At 47.6% G+C, this 20778-nt stretch overlaps 1 protein-coding gene and 1 non-coding gene across 2 annotated transcripts in view; both read right to left on the reverse strand.

Annotated features, from left to right (window-relative positions):
• Positions 1 to 266: 266 nt before the first annotated feature.
• LOC116555896 lies at positions 267 to 374 on the reverse strand. The gene has a single exon (XR_004270736.1). It is a non-coding gene; the product is annotated as a U6 spliceosomal RNA (small nuclear RNA).
• A 7688-nt stretch (positions 375 to 8062) lies between these two features.
• CFDP1 (craniofacial development protein 1) overlaps positions 8063 to 20778 on the reverse strand; it is a 132989-nt gene continuing 120273 nt past the window's right edge. The window contains exons 6-7 of the mRNA XM_032284470.1: positions 19549 to 19707; positions 8063 to 8388 (exon numbers count right to left, since the gene is read on the reverse strand). Coding sequence (XP_032140361.1) covers positions 8298 to 8388; positions 19549 to 19707 — 250 coding nt within the window. The 3' untranslated portion in view covers positions 8063 to 8297. The remainder of the gene's footprint in view (positions 8389 to 19548; positions 19708 to 20778) is intronic.

The raw sequence follows: 20778 nt of genomic DNA on the forward strand, positions 1-20778 counted from the left end.
GAAAAAAAGGTTTAATTGGACTTACAGTTCCACAAGGTTTGGGAGGCCTGAGAATCATGGCAGGAGGCAAAAGGCACTTCTTACATGGCACAGGCAAGAGAAAATGAGGAAGATGCAAAAGCGGAAACCCCTGTTAAAACCGTCAGATCTCGTGAAACTTACTATACCATGAAAACAGTATGGGGGAAACCGCCCCCATGATTCAAACATCTCCCACTGGGTCCCTCCCATAACACGTGGGAATTATGGGAGTACAATTCAAGATGAGATTTGGGTGGGGACACAGCCAAACCATATCACGTGCTTGTGTAGAGGCCATGCTAATCTTCTCTGTATCGTTCCATTTTTTTAGTATATATGCTGCTGAAGCAAATGGCTGCAGTCATCTGGGCATCTACTCCCTTCACTATCTAACCCCAGGCAGACGAGGGGTCAGGGTACTTAACCTGTACTCCTACCTCCTTGTGCACCTGCTAGTGCTTCTCCAGATGTATCTCGGAGTACATTTGCTGCATCCCGCGCCAGGTACAGCTCTTAGACACTGCCAAAGTGCTCTGTAAAGTGGCAGTAATTTATACTCCTATAAGCTTGGCTGTCTTGGGGAAGGAGGAGCCAGGGGCACAATTTGCTTATAGTAACTTGATGGTGTATTTCACCTAATAAAGTGTTGTGAGGTAGGCAGAACAGGATTATTCACCATCCTCAGCAACCTTTCAAAGGTGAGGAATCTGAGACGCAGAGGTTGAGGGATTTAGCCGGATCACAGAGACAGCAGGGTTAGAGGCAGGACGTCAACCCATGTGTCTGACCTGACAGCGCTCTCCTTACATTAGTTTCTCTCCCTCCTCCCTAGCACAGTCACCAAGTGCCTTATATGAGCACAGACTCAGCCTATGCATCAGCTTTCTGAGACCACAAACAACGAAAGCTGGCTGCAGAGCAGGGAGCGGGACCCCGAGGAGGGGCTCTGTGGTGCGACCCTGCTGGACTTCTCCATCCCAGCTTCCTTGCTGGGGTCAACTTGCCTGTGCATGAAGATTGCATCTGGTAGTATTTTTGGACTTAAGTTGCTCTAAGAAGGAATAAGCAATGGTAAAAAAGACTTAGCAGGCCAGGTGTGGTGGCTTACACCAATTGCTTGAGGTCAGGCGTTGGGGACCAGCCTGGGCAACATGGTGAAACCCCGTCTCTACCAAAAATGCAAAACTTAGCCAGGCGTGGTGGTACATACCTGCAGTATGCCATTAGAGGCATAATATAAGAGGCTGAGGTGGGGGGCCTGCTTGAGCCCAGGGAGGCTGAGGCTACACTGAGCTGAGATCATGCCACTGTACTTCAGCCTGGGTGGCAGAGCGAGACCCTGTCTCAAAAATGAAGTAACAGAAGAGGCCAACACAGGAATCTGCAGCCCAGGGAAGGTGGGGCAGGGGAGTGGCACTCAATGTCCCTGACTCTCTGAACCTCCCACACACCAAACGGCTGCAGTCATCTGGGCACCTACTCCCTTCACTCCCTAACCCCAGGCAGTGTCTCAAAGAGAGGAGGCCAACACCCTCCACTCAGAAATGCTCAGCACAGAAACGTAACCGTGGAGCAGAGCTTAGACGTGGGTGACACCTGGCCACCAGGCCTGTCTGAAGCAAGGCTGAAGTCCTAGGTAAAGACTTCTCAGCAGCACCCCCTCTCTCCTGCAGAGAGTGGTTCAGAAGCTGCCTAGACTGGGCAGTACCAGGGCTGAGGCCAGGATGCCCACATCTCCGTGAACTTTTGACACAAATATTCAGTACCAGCGGGCAGGTGCCATTCTCTTCATCTGCAAGAACCTTCTCAACCTTTGGTTTTTCCATCTCCTTGCCCTCAGGTCTTTCCTTCCCAACATGGCGCTAGGATCCAGCGGGTGATGAGAAGCTACTGAACTTCCTCCGCTCCCACATCCTGCCCTCCAGCCATGCCATGTGGGTTAGGCCCTGGCTGTGGTACCGGATGACCTCAGGCATGTTTCCTCCTCTGAAAGGGCAGAGGATCTAACAAGATAGCATGAGAGGAAGCACCTGGCACACAGGACTGACCGATCATTTGCTGATGAAGCTGAAAGCTTCTGATCCTTCCCAGGAACTCCCATTCTCAGCCCAATTCCTGTTTGTTCACCTGTGCTTTTTGGTAATTAAAAAAGTTGTGAGTCTCACCCAACATGCCTGGACAATTCCAGATCTGGCTAAGGAATAATACCAAAAAGCAGAAGACCGCTCTTGAGAGCCTGTTCTAGGCCCTTTCCACCACACCGCGTCAAACCGCAGACCACATCACACCAGGCCACATTAACTACACCACACCACACACTGCGGTCTCACCACATCAACCACACCGCCTATACTGCCACCACGAGGCAGCACGGCACCTGGAGAGCCTGTCACCGGCCTTCCTGGTCCCTGCCTGGCTGCCAGAGGCACCATCACTCCACTCCTGCCCAGGAGGTCTCCGGGCCTTTGCGGTGCCAGCCACTCACCTAACCTGCACCGCGCAGTTCTGAAGTCAGGCCTCTTAGCCCAGTGCCTCTGTACGGGCGCTGACAGTATACAGCTCACATAGGATTTCCTTCTTCACGTGTCCCCTTTTGCCCCTAGAGACCTTAGGCAGAGTTCCTAATTAGAGCACTGCGTTATTCAGGAAATAGGTGAGCAGAGCACATCAAGAGGCTTATTTTATTTTTGACCTTATCCTGTTTCAGGGCAGTTTTTTCAGTAATGAGAAGGTACCAGATGCCCTGGAAATCTGACACACCAAAATTTGGGACGTGGAGAGGACAAGAGCAAGGCCAGGAAAAATCAACTCCAAGGGAGTCTCTGAACTCTGCAGGACCAGCTAAGAAGGTATCCTTGGATTGTCCTTGTCAGCCATTCACCCCACAGCAGGGGATGAGCACTGCGCCCTGCAGAAGGCTGCCAAACACCTCTTAGCACTGACTCATTCTTTCTACTTCCCACTTCCTGCAAACAGTTTCCTTGACAATTCCCAACTCCGGGATAAAGGGACACCACTTCCTTTGGGAGTTAGATGGGTTTTCACTAAATGTGGACGTAAGAGCTAGATAAAACATGAGTCACTTGTTCTTAAAAACTATGGGCAGGAGTGTCTGTCATGGTTCAAGTCAGACTTGTAATAAAAAAGGTGGCTTTTGTTTTGATAGGGTCTTGCTCTGTTGCTCAGGCTGGAATGCAGGGGCACAATCACAGCTTACTGCAGCCTTGATTCCCTGGGCTCAAGTGATCTTCCCACCTCAGCCTTCCAAGTAGCTGAGATCACAAGCATGCACTGCTATGTCCAGCTAATTTTTATATTTTTTGTAGAGACAGGGTCTCACTATATGTTGCCCAGGCTGGTCTCAAACTTCTGGCGTCAAGTGATATGCCCGTCTCAGCCTCTCAAAGTACTGGGATTACAGGTGTGAGCCACCGTGCCTGGCTGAAAAGGTGATTCTTGATTGAAGGCAAACACGCTTTAATCAGTCCTACCCACCAGCCTGATCTCAGTGGGTGCACTGGCTTTTCCTAGGAAGAGGTTGGGATAGGTAGCAATGCTGGCTGAGAAAGTAGGTCCCACTGAGGGCACAGATGGGTTCAGGCAGCACAGATGACCAAGAGGAACACCCAAGAGTGGTCCATCCCTGCCTTAGGCACCCCCATGGATACGCACCTGCTTGGTCCTCTGCCTGGGTCACTGGCTGGTGCCAAAGGCATGCTCCATTCTGCAGTCACAGCACCCAGTGATAGGGATGGTCAGGCAGGGCTTGAGAAGACTCCTGCCTCCTAGGGCCTGGCTTATACCTACAAGAAACAGCCACCCATTTGCAGATACCCACTGCCAATGCCCAAGGACGCCATCTTGCTGGCCAGTTCCCCTGTCCCTTGAACTTGATCCACAATAGTAATGAGTAAAAAGAAGGGGCCAGAGGAGGCCCTTCAGAGCCTGGGAAGAAGAGGTGACATAGAATCTGCAGTCTGGTTTCCAAGTTGTTAAAAACAGGCATAGTTAAGACCAACCCAGGCAACACAGTGAGACCCTACCTCTATAAAAAATTAAAAAGTTAGCTGGGTGCAATGGTGTTTACCTCCCATGCAGTGGTCCCAGCTGCTTGGGGTGTTGAGGTGAAAGGATCTCTTGAGCCCAAGAGGTCGAGACTGCAGTGAACCATGATTGTGCCATTGCATTGATTGGGCAACAAAGCAAGATCCTGTCTCAAAATAAAATAAATAAAGAAAAGAAAAACAGGCACCCAGGATCTTAGGAGACAGAAAGGACCTCCTTCCTGGACAATGGTCCCCTCTACCACACTCCCGGCCATTGTGAGACCTGCAGGGTGGGGAGATGAGTCCTGGGGGGCTGCCCACACTGTACTAGAACAGCCTGAGCCCATCAAAGTCTTTCCTTACTCGGAGCCTCCCTGTGACTTTTTTTTTTTTAGATGGAGTCTCGCTTTGCTGCCCAGGCTGCAGTGCATGTGTGCAATCTTGGCTCACTGCAACTGTCAGCTCTTGGGTTTAAGCGGTTCTCCTGCCTTGGCCTCCCAAGTCGCTGGGATTACAGGCGTGCACAAGCACGCCCAGCTAATTTTTGTATTTTTAGTAGAGATGGGGTTTCACTGTGTTGCCCAGGCTGGTCTCGAGCTCCTGACCTCAGGCAATCCACCCACTTTGGCCTTCCAAAGTGCTGGGATTAAAGGCGTGAGCCGCCGTGCCCAGCCTCCCTATGACAATTTAAAAAACATTACTATAGACTTCATAAACAAAAATTATGAAAAATCCAAATCTATATAAAAGCAGAGAGCACAGTATAATAAATCTAATATACTCCTCTCTCAGCTTGAACAATTACCAACACGTGGCCCATGTTTTTTTTTTTTTTTCCTGAAACAGAGTCTCGCTCTGTTGCCCAGGCTGGAGTGAAGTGTTTGATCTTGGTTCACTGCAACCTCTTGACCTCCTGGGTTCAAGTGATCCTCCTGCTTCAGTCTCGAGTAGCTGGGACTACAGGAATGTGCCAGTACAACTGGCTAATTTTTAAAAATTTATCTTTTGTAGAGATGGGGTCTGTGTTGCCCAGGCTGGTCTCAAACTCCTGGGCTCAAGTGATCCTCCCACCTTGGTCTTTCAAAGTGCTGGGATTACAGGCATGAGCCACTGTGCCCAGCCTGGGACAATTTTAAAGAACAAATGGAGAAAAACCTGTTGGTTTATGACAAAGACTGAGTGTGGCAGGTACACTGGTTAGCTGACCTATTACATCCTCCTAATTTCCTTCCTCCTTGCATGTTTTCCACGACACTCACATTTCCAGCCTTCCCTACAGCTAGAGGGAGTTCAATGACCCAGCTATGGCCAGTGAGACTAAATGAAAGTCCAATATGAACTCTCATTGTAAGATGACACATGTACATAATACATACACACAGGTGCACGTGTATCAGCCAGGGGAAGTGCTTCATCAGTGAGATGAGGTGAGGTCAGTACAAGAGGCTTTTAAAGAGGTTCCACGTAGATCAAAAGAGCGACAGCTGAAGTCCAGGCAAATAGCACTGTTAACAGTGGGAAACTGTGAGACTCCAAAGCAGGCATCTACAAACTGGGAAACAGAGCACCTGTAACAGGATCCATACAAATAGCTATGTATTCCCTGACAGGGGCTTGACTAGACTAGAGGGGCTTTTTTTTTTTTTTTTTTTCTGAGACGAAGTCTTGCTCAGCCACCCAGGCTAGAGAGTGTAATCGCGTGTTCTCAGCTCACTGCAACCTCTGCCTCTTAGGTTCAAGTGATTCTCCTGCCTCAGCCTCCTGAGTAGCTGGGATTACAGGCGTGTGCCACCACATCTGGCTAATTTTTTTGTATTTTTTAGTAGAGATGGGGTTTGACCACGTTGGCCAGGCTGGTCTCAAACTCCTGACCTCAGGTGATTACCTTCCCCAGCCTCCCAAAGTGCTGGGATTATAGGCGTGAGCCACCACACCCAGCCTACAGGTGATTTCTAAAAGACTGATGGAGAGGTAATGGGTGATTGTGTCAGCGTGGGCAGTAACCCTGCTGGGAAAAGACACAGCAATCGAGAGACAGCAAAAAGGAACCGATCTTTCTCAGGGTACAGATGGAGAAGCCTGTGTGAAGGGCTGGATCCTGAACAAGAAAGGCAGGACCCAAGCACACAGTTACAACTTTCACTGACACATCTGACTTATCCCTTCATGCCTCGGGGCAAAACAGGAATAGCAAACCCACCTGTGAGAAGAACCCAGCAGGCTTTTGCAGCTTTTGTCTTAATCCTTTAGGCTTCAAAGGTGCTAACATTTGCTAAAAAGAAAACCCTAACTTACCATGAACTCAGTACCATTCATTTTATTGGCTTCCAGATCATTTTTCAAGCAGGGAGAGAGCCAGCTCGTGTGCTGCTGAGACACTGGCTGCTGCGATGAAGCGCTTTGTGAAACATAATGGTAGAGGGACTCAACTCCAGAGAGGAGTTAGGGAAAGAGTCACCAAATGGTGATGAATGATGGATGATGAACTGGAGGGTAGCAGGTGGGAGGACATTCACATCAAATCTTGGCTGCTACCTCCAGAAGGTCTGGATGTCCTCTCGTCAAAATACTGGCTGGTCTAAGGTTATTCTTTTTTTGTTTTTGAGACAGGGTCTCGCTCCCTTTGCCCAGGCCAGAGTGAAGTGGCACGATCTTGGCTCACTGCAGCCTCAACTTCCAGGGACTAAGTGATCCTCCCACCTTAGTCTCCTGAGTATGTGGGACTACAGGCAAGCACCACCATGCCTAGCTAATTTCTTATTGTATTTTTGTTGGAGACAGGGTTTTACCATGTTGCCCAGGCTGATCTTAAACTCCTCAGCTCAAGCAATCCACCTGCCTCGGCCTCCCAAAATGCTGGGATTACAGGCATGAGCCACCTTCCTCTGTTATTCTTATGTCCCACTTGGGACCATAACAAAGACCTCACAGGCTGCCTGTTGTGATGCTGGCCTGAAATGCTCTATCATCACTTTTAGAATTATTATCAGAGGGGATGTGAACAGACACTGTGTTCAATTTTAGTTTGTAAACTGTCTTTCTGAGTAATAAGATCCACAGCCCATAAACACCTAGTGTTGAATCAAGTCTTAGTTGCTACGAGTTCTGATCACATTAGAGACCTAGACTGGGAGACCTGCCATAAACTAGTGCTCATACCCGCCGGCTCTGTCATTAGCTCACTCCACCCCTTGGAGGTATCGGTGTTATTCACGCCATTTGCAGACCAGAAAATGGAAGCAAAGGAAACTGACCGGTGGTCAAGGTCACAAAGCTGGTACAGCAAGAAATGGAATGCAGTCTTAGGGATCCTGTCATCACCCAAACCTGTCATGTTACTCGGGTAACATACCTGAACATGCAGGCACACACACGCCAGGAGCAGGCTGTGGGATTTCCTGCTTTATTAATACAAATGGTCTCTATCCCTTTCCCTCTTCACCAAGGATTTGTTTGTTACTCTCCTCCCTGCTGTTCTGCAAAGAACATCCGACTCTAGTAAGCAGGAAGTTTGGAATTTACATTTTCTTATGAGTATAAAAAAGAAAATCCTTCAGAATATTCTTTGACAAACTAAAAATAAATGAAGTACTGAAGTGGGAGCACAACTGAATTTAACTTTTCTTTGGGAAGAGGAAAAAGGCTGAAGGAAAAAACTGCTAATTCAGCAATAATATATCCTTATTTGCAGCCTTACATGCCATCAGCGGGAATCCATTCAGGAAGGAGAGAGATCAGGAAAGACGCCCGAGTGGAACCAAGAACAGACCAGGAAGGGCCTGGCGTTCAAGCCACACTAGTGAGCCTGCTCCTCTAGGTCTTCCGGGCAAGGCTGGCTGCAGAAAGAGCCTCTTGGCCCCGGAAAATCTACACCCAGGTTGGTCAGCTCTCTTTACTATGCCTGGTAAGACCTCTGCCAGCCTGGACAAACCTGGAATGTGCTGGCTTGAATTGGTTGGGACTTTGCAGCAGAAAAGGGAAGGTGAGTGAGGTCGTCATCTTCATCAGCCTCTCACAGGACCAACTTTTATTTATTCATTTAAGGACAAATTTTTAAAAGTAAAGTGAATGAAACCACTTGTGATTAAGATACATAGACAGAACTTCAATGTAGAAAAAAAAGACCTTGCTGGGAAACAGCTGATGAGAAACACTGGAAAACATTTCACAGACGCACAAAAAGCTCACATTGTAAACAGGATTAAGCTGCTCTTGCTTTTGCCCGTAACATCAAGGTTTCATTTTGCTCAGCCTGAGATCTCGCTCAATTTCAAACTGCCTGTGATCCACTCGGTCGAGGAAAGCTTTCCGTTCAATGTACCTAGAAAAGGATGAAAACAGTGTTTGTCAGAAGCAGAAACCAGTAGGAGAAATTCCTCCCCTGCCTGGTCCCGTCCCCTAGACATAAACTGAGTTACGGTGAATGAAAGCAGAGGGACACAGCTGGTACTCAGAGTGACCCCCCATGACGATTCCAGTACAATCCACACCACTCACATTTGGTCTAAAAAAGAATGGTGGTGGCCGGGCGCGGTGGCTCAAGCCTGTAATCCCAGCACTTTGGGAGGCCGAGGAGGGTGGATCACGAGGTCAAGAGATCGAGACCATCCTGGTCAACATGGTGAAACCCCGTCTCTACTAAAAAAAAAAATACAAAAAAATAAAAAAAATAAAAAAAAAATAAAAAAAATAAAAAAGAATGGTGAAAATAAAGTGAAGCCAGGCGCGGTGGCTCACGCCTGTAATCCCAGCACTTTGGGAGGCCAAGTTGGGTGGATCACGAGGTCGGGAAATCGAGACCATCCTGGCTAACATGGTGAAACCCTGTCTCTACTAAAAATACAAAAATTAGCTGGCCATAGTGGCATGTGCCTATAGTCCCAGCTACTCGGGAGGCTGAGGCAAGAGAATCACTTGAACCCACAAGATGGAGGTTGCAGTGAGCCGAGATTGCACCACTGCACTCTAGCCTAGGCGACAGAACGAGACTCTGTCTCAAAAAAAAAAAAAAAAAGAAAAAGAAAAAGAAAAAATAAAATGAAAAGGAAGGTAACAGTTTATCAAAGGGAAAGCACATTAGAGGCTGGGTGGCAGGAAGATGTTGTAATTTTCTAATAAGACTTTAAGGGAAGAAGAACATGGGTTTACACAGGCACGGGTTCAAGTCCTAGCTCTAGCTCACTTATTAACAGGGCAAAGGACTGCACATCTCTGAGCCTCACTTTTCTTACAGCAGCATGGTGATGCTGTATTTCTTGGCTTTAGCGGTGTGTTGAATTGGTGGGTGACAGAAAGCTATGCCTCCTGCATACATACATCAAAATGTGAAAAAGAGGCATGTGGTAGTGAAGAAGTAAGACCGTAAAAACGGCCCCACAGGGCTGCTGTGAAGGTGAAGTGAGCTGAGGTTTACAAAGTGCACACTTTAGAAGCGATTTAACTGCTCTGAGCTCTTTCCTTCTCCTCATCCTTTTCTCCTCTCCTAGGTATCCGCCACCCTGTTTGGGTCCAGGTTGCTTCTCCTAAGATGACAGGAGAACCCTTTCCCTACGTTCCTCTAAGAGAATGAGGTTAAGGGCCTCTGTGGCCTATAGTCCACATACAGGATCCCCTTGAAAGGTGGGCACTCTGCCCCCTAATCTGGTCAGGTTCAGCAAACTTTCCCTCTGTTCTCCAGGCAGGACGGGAAAGCAGCACAGGCACGCTTGCCGGGAGCAAGGCTGGTTGCTTAATGAGACACAGCTGCATCTTAATGCACCTCCTCGACATAAAGTGTGCCATGATTTGCCTGGGGAGAGGAGATCTCCGCTGCTAATTAATCTACTGAGAGAGCAAAATTGCCCTCAAAAATGGGAGACATAATTGAATCTCTGCACTAATTTTTCTTTTGTTGCACTGTGGAAAATGTGCATCCGTCATTACAAAGTCATTACATTTATAGTGAGAATGCTACCAGGTTCAGGAACCTGTGTTCCCCTGCTGCATCCAGGGTCCTGCTTTCCCTCCCAACAGCGTCCTGGGAAGTACCGGATGGTACTAACTATCCTGGCCCTAGGTTAGAGGGCTAGCCAGAAATGTACAGGCTGAGGCCAGAGGGCTGGAGATTTGAGTCCTGTCATCTGCTGTCTGTGTGACTCTGGGCAAATCACTTAACCTGTTCTGTTTCCTAATCTATAATAATAACTCGTCTCCACTCTGAAGGACTGTCGCGTGAATTAAATAAAACGGTGTCTACATCATGCCAGGCACAGAGCAGGTGCTCAATAGAATGGTAGGTAATGTTGTTACCATGGTTTTAGGAAGCCAGCCTCCAAGAGGTTCCTGAGGACAGTGGATGGCCCAAGTCTGGACTTAACGGTTTTAGTAATGAGGAACCAAAATACCTGGTGTGGCTCAGGGACTAAGCTGCTGTGTCTAAACCGTCAATGAGGCAAGAATGGCAGGAAGCGATGACAGGGCCTGCTCTTAGGTTTGATAAAAGCCATTGGGGTCAGAGTTGACAGGTTTGAAAAATAAAATTATAGGCTGCCTGGAGGAGTTTGAACTTCAGAGTCCCTGGCAGTCAGGGAAGCTGCAGACATTGTGGACCCCTTCAGATAAAAAGTGAAAATGGGGAGACAGGCAGGGAAGTGTAGACATCTAACAATGAACTCACTTCCTACCTCCCACCAAGACACCTGTGATTCTCAAGTGGGGGCTGCTAACCAAAATGGCCTGAGAGGCTACATTCACTACAACCAGCCATCTTTCCACCCTAGCCCCACCAGCCCCAGGGAAGCTCACTACCATGGGGACTAGGATTTTGATGGCACTGCACTTTAACTGTCCCTTGGAAGTGCTAGCAGAAGAAAAGAGAGGTAAGGCTCAGCATGAGATCTTGCTGTGCTGCTGTTCACTTGGGGATGTAAGAGGAATTCTGGGTATATTTCAACGGCCATCTTCAGTGCTACCTGTCTGGAGATCAGGTGGAGGGAAGGTGTAAGTATGTGGGGTTAAGCATTTGGGGTCTTTCTTCCTGACTCTCCTTTATTTTTTTGAGACAGGGTCTTGCTTTGTTGCTCAGGCTGGGTACGGTGGTGCAAACACAGTTCACTGTAGCCTTGACCTCCCAGGCTCAAACAATATCCCTGCTTTAGCCTCTCAGGTAGCTAGGACCATAGGCACACACCACCACACCATTTTTTTTTTTTTGAGACCGAGTTTCGCTCTTCTGCCTAGGCTGGAGTGTACTGGTGCAATCTTGGCTCACTGCAACCTCTGCCTTCTGGTTTCAAGTGATTTCCCTGCCTCAGCCTCTCGAGTAGTTGGGATTACAGGAGCCTGCCACCACGCCCAACTAATTTTTGTATTTTTAGTAGAGACGGGGTTTCACCATGCTGGCCAGACTGGTCTCAAACTCCTGACCTTGTGATCCGCCCACCTCGGTCTCCTGCAGTGCTGAGGTTACAGGCATGAGCTACTGTGTCCAGCAGGCTAATTTTTAAATCTTTTGTAGAGACAGGGTCTCTCTATGCTGCCCATGCTGGTCTTCAACTCCTGGGCTCAAGTGATCATCCCACCTTAGCCTTCCAGGTGCTAGCCTTCCAGGTGTGAGCCGTCGGGGCCAGCCCTGACTCTCCTGTAAATGAGAAGTGACACTTAATGAGGATGCTAACTGAGTATGAAGAAAGGTCCTGCACGTTCCCAGGAGCTGTGCTGGGTCCAGCTGACCTTGAGACTTATCAAGAGTGAAGCCCAGGTTGGCTGCTAAACAGGCAGGTGCAGGCAGAGTTTAGGCTTAGAGAGGCCTCAGACAGCAGTGAGTGGCACATGTGCAGGATGCAACTGAATTCTCAAGGCCAACCCAGACAAAGGCCATCAGGGCAGGTCTGGTGACTTTATTCCCTGATTCACAGCCATCTGCAGCTGCTAACAGGATGCCTGTGATGGCCTTGGTTTACTGCCAAGAGCTGACCATGAACAAAACTACTTGGCAGTGGACTCTCCCTTCCAAGACAGAAAAGGTGCTAAGAATGACAGTGGCTGTGACAGATAGTATTTGTGTGACTTTGAGCAAGACAGTGTGACTTCTGTGCCTTTTTTTCCTTCTCTGTAAAACAGGAATAACAATCACAATAACCCTCTGGCAATACAATGAAACGGTGAGAAGTGCTTTGTATACAATAAAACGAACAAACAAAATAGCTATAAGAGCTGTCATGGGGCTTGGAGTTCTTGCTTCCCATTTCTTTTTTTCTTTTGTATTTTTAGTAGAGATGGGGTTTTGCCATGTTGGCCAGCCTGGTCTTGAACACCTGGCCTCAAGTGATCTGCCTGCCTCGGCCTCCAGAAGTGCTGGGATTACAGGCGTGAGCCACTGTGCCCTGCCGGCCTTGCTTCGCACTTCTTCTGACTTGACCTCTACAGAACCTCAAAACCCAGGAAAACGGAACAGACACCAAGAGACCAAATGTCCCCGAAAGAGGAAGAGATCATTAGGAAGGCTACATCCTCAAAGGTGGCCACTGAGACTCAGGATGTTTTCATGCACTTTAAGTGGGTCATGGTCCCAGAACAGACCCGCCTGAGGACGAGTGCAATGGGAATCACGGCTCTTGCTCTTGATCTGTCTGGGTGCTTTTCTGGCCTGTGCCCAGCCCCTTTGGGGGCCCAGCATGACTCAGCCTCGTCCACAGGGAAGCCCAGTGGTGGGGGATGCATCATCCCTTTCTGTTCCCATTGCCTTCTGTGGCCCATTTAAGAGGCTCTTCACTTTCTTTAATAAAATAAGAAATGACTCCCATTGCACTCGTCCTCAGGTGGGTCTGTCCTGGGGCCATGACCCACTTAAAGTGCATGAAAACATCCTGAGTCTCAGTGGCCACCTTTGAGGATGTGGCCTTCCTAATGATCCCTTCCTCTTTCAGGGACATTTGGTCTCTTGGTGTTTGCAGTTGTCCTGGGTTTCAAGGTTCTATAGAGGTCACGTCAGAAGAAATGTGAAGAAAGGCCGGGCACTTGCTTCCTTTTCTTTAATAAAAAAACTAAGGGATTTTCTAGTTTTTCCTTTCAGAACCAGGTTAGACACAACAGGCTCTGACATCTTTTGAATCTTCCAACCCAAATTATTTATCTGGCACCCAATTTTCCTGAGATCTAGGCCAATGAAGAGGGAGGGAGAAACTGAAGAAGAGGACAAGAGAAGGGCAGAAAATGGTACCAGGGAACACATCAGTACAAGGTGGGCATCCCAAATCCCAAAATCCGAAATCTGAAGTCCTCCTAAATCAGAATCTTTTAAAACACTGACAAGACACAAGTGGAAAATTCCACACATGACGCCTTTGCTTTCTGAAGATTCAACATACACAAACTTTGTTTCAAGCACAAAATTATTTAAAATACTGCATAAAATTACCTCCAGGAATTGTGTATAAGGTACGCATTTGTTTTACATATAAAACAAATGAATTTTGTGTTTAGGCTTGGGTCACATCCCCAATATTGCTGATGATGTAAAAGCAAATATTTCAAAATCAAAAAAAGGTCTGAAATCCAAAACACTTCCAGTCCCAAGCATTTCAGATAAGGGATATTCAACCTGTACCTGGGAACCCACCCTTGCAGGAAGACAGAGGACCTTTGAGGGTGGTAAGGCCCAATGGAGTACTGACCCGACGTGGTCACCCTGGCTGATGGCCCTGAGAGGCCTCCTACACCGCTGGTCAGGAAGAGGGAAGCAGAGGGAAACCTGAAGCACTCACTGAGGATGCTCCAAGGCTGCATGATCATCACGCTGCTCAGGCAAAGCCAGCATTCTGTTCCCCAGGTGAGCATTCAAGGCAGCACAGACATAGCACAAAAAGTGGGTAAAAGCATCTTCCAAAACCATGAAGCAATGGGCTATGGAAGCACTCTGAGGCTAGAACAAAGTTCTGGGAATGATGTAAAGAGATACAGACTTTGCTGCCCCGAGAAATGCAACTGAAAGAAGCAGTGTGCCCGACAGTACACCTCTGCACTCCAGAGGATTTAACTTGCAAACAAGTGGAGAAGTTTCTTCTCCACTGCCTTCTTCCCCTATCACCTCCAGGTTGTGCTGGTTCTGACAGAGTGACTCTGGGGGGTCAGAAAAATAGATTTTTTTTTAGCAAAAGGAAATTATTTTCTCCAGTCCCTCCTTCATGCCTCTCCAAATCACGGAACACCTGGTCTCCAATCGTGACCTTCAATTGACTGGACAGACAGCGGCAGCTGGCACTAGAGTGCTTCTCTTCTTCTCTATGCATGGATTCCTTCCCCTAAGTCAGCTGGCCCCTGCCTTAGCACTGCAAGATGCCACGCTGTGGCTGCTGATCATCACCAAGAAACCTGAGTAATTAATGGGTTACAGGGCTGCAGGGAAGCCATGCTCAACGCCTGAGTGCAAGTGGCTGACTCTGATCCTGGAATGCCACATGGGCCCTGGGAGTCTGGAGCTTAGAGGAAAAGCAGCAATTCTCTGATGGACAGATGACTGTCTCTGGTACAGGCGCCTCAACAACTCTGCTAACTGAAACGACGCCTGGATGGAAACATCATTCTGACGTATTATGCTCTTCTTTTCTGGGTGGTTAATTCTAATCCTACTAGATCGATAAACAAAAGCCATGACAATCTGCCAGCTGGTGGGATGGGTGTTTAGACACTGCAGCGGTGCTGCACCTGGTCTGGGCTGGTAACAGAATAGGGAACAAGACGCTGCCCTCAGGGGCTTACCACGGAGGAACAAAACCTGACAACATGCATCAGGTGATGACTAAGTGTCATGGAGAAAATCAAGCAGGGTAATGTGACTGAGGGTTCCTTGGGTGGGGGTATCTAGAATGCCATTGGTGTAGAGCCCTGAATGACAAACCAGAGCCTCCTCAGGGAAGAGCACTACACAGAGACAGTGAAGCTGGGCTGCAGCAAGCAGGGGGAGAAGAGAATAGAGGTGGGCAGGGGACAACTCGGGGAGGGCCTGGGTAACACCGATTTGAAGGGCTACCAGGGGGCATTCTGTAGGAAAGAAATGAAAAATGGTCTGTTATTTTTAAATGACTGCTTCAGCTGCTGGGTGGAGACTGGGTGAAAGAGTACAGGGGTAGAAGCAGGGGGCAGAGCAGTTGTCTGTGGCCTGTATGGGGGTGGTGGTAGTGGGGCTGTACAAATAGAGATGAGCTGAGGTATGTTGTGATGAAACCATCAATTGGACTTGTGGGATACTGGTGGAAACAGAGGAAATCAAGGATGAAGCTCAAATTTTTCTTTTTTTTTAGAGATGGAGTTTTGCTCTTGTTGCCCAGGCTGGAGCGCAATGGCGTGATCTCGGCTCACTGCAACCTCCGTCTCCCAGGTTCATGCAATTCTCCGGCCTCAGCCTCCCAAGTAGCTGGGATTACAGGCATCCGTCACTGTGCCCTGCTAATTTTTGTATGTCAGTAGAGATGAGGTTTCACCATGTAGGCCAGGCTGGTCTTGAACTCCTGACTGCAGGTGATCTGTCCACCTTGGCCTCCCAAAGTGCTGGGATTATAGGCATGAGCCACCACACCCGGCTCCAAGTTTTTCTTTTAACAGTGGGGTGGATAGTGATGTGCCATTTTCTAAGAATTCTGAAGAATGGGGGTTCCATTATGGAGAGGAATAAGTATTTGGTTTTGGAAGTTAAGTTTGATGTGTCTTGGACAACCAGAAGGAGATGTCAACTAACAGCTGATGTGTAACTCTGGAGCTCAGTGCTCAGAGGTAAGGGCAGGGGATACTTTTTTTTTTTTTTTTTTTTTTGAGTCTTTAGTAGCGAATGGTAGTTTCAACTAGTGAGCTTTCCTGGGGAGGAAGAGACGGCTGTCCAGGGGCCCAGCCCTGGGACTTTCCAAGTTTAAAAGCCCAGGAAAGGAAAAAAAGCCAGCCAGGGAGTCTGGGTCTCCTCCCAGATGCCTCCCAGCTCTATTTCCCACCACTGTGGAAAATATTCCTGAAAAGTTGGCAGGAACATATCAGGAAGGAACTTAAAGGAATAAAGCATCTAGCTTTCCAGAAAGGCCTGAGGCGTGCTGGGGTCAGTAACGGCAGGTGGGAGAAAGAAAAGCGAGCAGGGGACTCATGGAAAACGGGGAGGATTCCTACTGATAAACATGCCCGGCATTTCCTCTACTTATTTAATTCCCACAATAATCCTGAGAAGTATATTAAAATGTTGCTACTTTATGGATGGAGAAAATGGGGCTAGTACCCATGGAATGGTGAAGAGCCAAGATTTGAATTGTTTATCGTAAAACATCATATACATACATATAGAAGAGTGCGTGAACTGGGCAAGGGCAATGAATGATTACAAAGCAAGTGCTCATGTTAGAAGTAGAAGGCTGGAGCCTCGAGGAGGCCCCTGTCTAGCTCTTCCCCCAAAACCTGCAGCCCACTCAGGTGAGAGCTTGTTCAGAGCCTGTTTGCGTCTTCATTTCCTTGCTTTCGAGTTTCTGTTTCCTCAACACTATTTTAGTTTTGTTTTTTTTTTTTTTTTTTTTTTTTCGTAAAGACACAGGGTTTTTCTGTTGTCCAGGCTGGAGTACAGTGAGTAGCCGGGACTACGGGTGCATGTCTTATGTCTTAAGACTACTGCACCTGTCTCATGCCTCTAGAATTTTGAACATGTGGTCTACTGATTCTCAACCTTAGCTGTGCATGAGAATCACCTGAGGGGTAAAATGTAAAGATGCAGATATTTGTGACCTACCTGTTCTAGACTCTTGATTCTGCAGCTCTGTACAGAGGTGGTCACCTGAATTTTGGAAAATGTCACCAAAGGATTCTCATGCTCGGCCAAGGTGAGGACCAGAGCTCCAGTCCCTTCACTGGCCTAGGGCTAGGCTCCTTTAATCCATATGCAGGAGCCAGAAAAGGAGAGTAAGTGGAGGTGTGGGGCTGGGCACTCAAGAAGGCAGGTGAGAAGGGCTGAGGCAGAGCACAGAGCCAGCAGATCTGCACTGGAAAAAGTCCCATCTGTGGAATCACCTGGCTGGGTGAATGAGGGGAGAAGCCTCAAACAAAGGAGAGAAAAGCACCGTATAAAGGAGGATGGTGTTAGTTTGTTGCTCCCTAACTTAGTTATGTGAGTTTCAACTGCCTGAAAAGTTCTCACTAGGCAGATGTTTTTTTTTAATCTTGTTTTCTCTTTCAGTCTACACTTTGTTATCTTTCCCTATCTTTAACAGCACCCCTCCTTACTTTAAAAAAAAAATAAAATTTTATTTTTTGGGACAGGGTCTCACTCTTTCACTCAGGCTGGAGTGCAGTGGTATGATCAGAGCTCACTGCAGCCTCACTCTTCCGGAGGTGAGCGATCCTCACGCCTCAGCCTCCCACGTAACTGGGTCTATAGGTGTGTGCCATCACGCCCAACTAATGTTTTTGATTTTTTGTAGAGGCGAGGTCTTGCTATATTGCCCAGGCTGGTCCTGAGCTTAAACATCCTCCTATGAAAAGTGCTGGGACTGCAGGAGTGAGCCACCGCACCTAGCACTCCTTACTTCTGTAAGACCTCTATTAACTCAAGCAGAGTGAGCACTGTCCAACTCATATAATCAATATTCAAAGAAGCAATAATGTGTAGCACACACTGATCGCTCCTCTGCTGACTCAGCTCCTCAGATCACTGTGCAAGAGTGGAGAACAGGTGGGAGCTGTGAGTTACTAGAGCTGAATCTGAATAGAGAGATTTCGGGCACATGTCAGAGCTGCCACATGTGAAGAGACAACACTGTACTTCATCCAGAGCCTTCCCCAGATCACTCTGGCTCCTTCTCCCTGTCCTGTAGCATTCCAGCGTACAGTGACCTAGAAGTCTGCTAGTTAAACAAGCTCATAAAGCTGTTTAAATGTTTATTTAAAACACAACAAAACAAAACAAAACATACTAGTCAGCTTCCAGGTTCATTTAGACAATCTTGAAGCCTAATTTAGAAATATGACCACCCACTAAGTCCCTTGCCTGTCATTAATAACCTGAATGAGCTGGTGCAGGGGTGTGCCCCTGTGGTCCTAGCTACACAGGAGGCCGAGGCAGGAGGATCCTTTGAGCCCAAAAGTTTGAGACCAGCCTAGGCAACATAGTGAGACCCTGTCTCAAAAAAAACAAAACCAAAAACAAATAAAAAAAACCAATTTGAATGACTTGGACTTAATGCAAGCCTTTATGTGACAAGTGTTCTGTAAAGTGCTTTATGTATATTACATATATGTAAGCAATACATACATTATCTCATGAGATCATCACAACCACAAAGTGAGGATGGTATCACTAGCCCAATTTTATTGGTGAAGGAGCTGAGCCTCAGAGGTGCCCAGTATGCTGCTGGAGAAGAGCTTACCGGTGAGGGGCAGAGCTGCCGAGCAGCCAGGGCTCTCTGGCGGGCCATTCAACATTTCTTTTCATGGCTAGGGGTGAGGACTGTTGATCTTAAGCCATGAAGCCACTTTCGTGGTAACTTCCTTAGTGCCTTCTGAGGTCCCTAAGTACTTATGAATACCATTTCTTTCTTTTTTTTGAGACAGAGTCTTGCTCTGTCACCCAGGCTGGAGTGCAGTGATTTCATCTCACCTCACTGCAACCTCTGCCTCCCGGGTTCAAGTGATCCTCCTGCCCCAGCCTCCCAAGTAGCTGGGATTACAAGCGTGCACCACTATGCCTGGCTAATTTTTGTATTTTTAGTAGAGATGGGGTTTTGCCATGTTGGCGAGGCTGGTCTCGAACTCCTGACCTCAAGTGATCTACCCTCCTTGGCCTCCCAAAGTGCTGAGATTAGAGGTGTGAGCCACCGTGCCCGGGCACCATTTCTTGATTTTTTTGTTTAATCACCAGTAAGACAAATACAACAAGGAGAGGACCCTTTTCACAACTGAATAGATAGGTTCTGAACATCCTCTTTGTATGCCAGAGTGAAGAGGAGGAGGTGCAAGCAATGGCCTGGGATACTGTTTGAGGGCCTGGCCCAACACACAGGATATAGCCAAAGGTAAAGCCTCACCCTGGGCCATGATGACACAGACCAAAAAAATTCCACAATAATGCAACATCTAGGAACTCCACTGGCTCTGTTTCTGAAGGATTTGAACTGGTTTGGCTTCTGAGAAATACAAATGATTCAGATAAGGCCAAGGCTGCTACGATGGGCTGGATCCAACCACTAAGCAACTTACAGCCCCTGGAGCTGTAATTCAGCAGACTCAGCTTGGCAGACGTGACTGGCCCTGAGAGAAGTGCTCCTCGCATGCCCCGCCTTCCCTCCATCCGCAGCGGCCTTCCCGGTGACAGCCCGGCCCCACAATGGAACAGAGCCTCACTGATGAACCAAAGTGCTCACATTTTTAGTTCCATCATGAAAAGCTCCCGCTTGCTTACAGTGGGCATTTGGTCTCTAATAAATCATTTCATTTCAGGGTTCCGAGGATTTTCCAAGGCATGTAACCTACTCCTTCTTACCCCTCTTTCCCTCGATTATGGATGGCCAGTTCTTCACCAATCCCCTCTTCCTCCTTGAAGCTCTCCCAGTCCAGTTTGGACTTCTCAAGGGTGCTCATTTTCTGCTTCTTGGCACCAATTTTCCCCAAAAGGCTGCTCATGCCACTTGGTCTTTTTAACCTAAGGAAAGAAAATATGAAAGATATAGCAGGTGAAAACTCTGATCTCCAGATTAAGTTTTTCTGATGGGAATCCCCTAGATTGGAGCCATTTATCTTGGTGAAAGCCATGTTCATATTTGGGGTATTTCCTTCCTGGTGCGGACAGCACTGTAAGTAAACTGGAATTCTAATGTGCTTTTCCTGCTTAACACCTCTGACTGCTCTCCTGCACGGCAAACAGGAAATCCTGCCTCCCTCAGACCTCTGTGGGCTCTGTGGCAGGTCTCTGCTTGCAAGGAGGGGAGAAGCAGTGAGCTTCAGGAAGGGCTTTGGAGTCACATGCCAAGGTCCAACTTCCAGCTTAACTGTGTGACTCCAGGCTAGTTATTTACTGCATGTTTCTTGGTTTCCTAATCTACAGAGCGAATGCGTACTCACAGGCTGAGGTTTATCTTACATGTAAAGGGCTAAAACAGCACTTGGCACAGTGTCAAGGTGCAATAAGCATGAGCCACTCTGAGTCACTGTCATCGTTTGAGCTTAAAGCCCCAGGGGGTTCTTTTAAGTGAAAGAGAAGCAGTTCCCAACACTGAGTGAAAAGTCATAGTACTGTAAAAGGGTTCTAAAATCAGTTTCCTTTCAACTCCTATGAGCTGGGCCCTGGTTTTTCCCAGGAGGTGGAGAACATTCCTCACTCTGAAAGCTCACACGAGGAATGTACAGCCTGTGCTCCACTTGCTGGTGATACTGTCATGGACAGTGGGAGAAACCCCAGATGCCCAAATTCAAGTCTTGGCACGTCAAATGTTTCCAGTCATTGTTAAACGTATGAGATAAAATAAGAAAAACAAAACGCAGCTAGTTCGTTAACAAGGTGGTATGAGGGAAGGTTTGGTCTCTTTATGAAATGAAAAGAAATAATCTACCAGCATGTAGGAACTTGGAAGTTATTTTCTGCCTCACCGGGATATGCAAGAAAGTTAAACATTTAAAAAGTATGAGTTAATGTTACATGGTCTACTGATAATAATACCTTTACTTGTCTAGAATGTTTGTTCTCCAAGTGCTTTCATGGCCATGATCTCATCTA

This window comes from Sapajus apella, unplaced genomic scaffold, assembly GCF_009761245.1.
Source record: "Sapajus apella isolate SASKATOON/1434 unplaced genomic scaffold, GSC_monkey_1.0 scaffold15, whole genome shotgun sequence".
In the NCBI taxonomy this organism is placed as follows: Eukaryota; Metazoa; Chordata; class Mammalia; order Primates; family Cebidae; genus Sapajus; species Sapajus apella.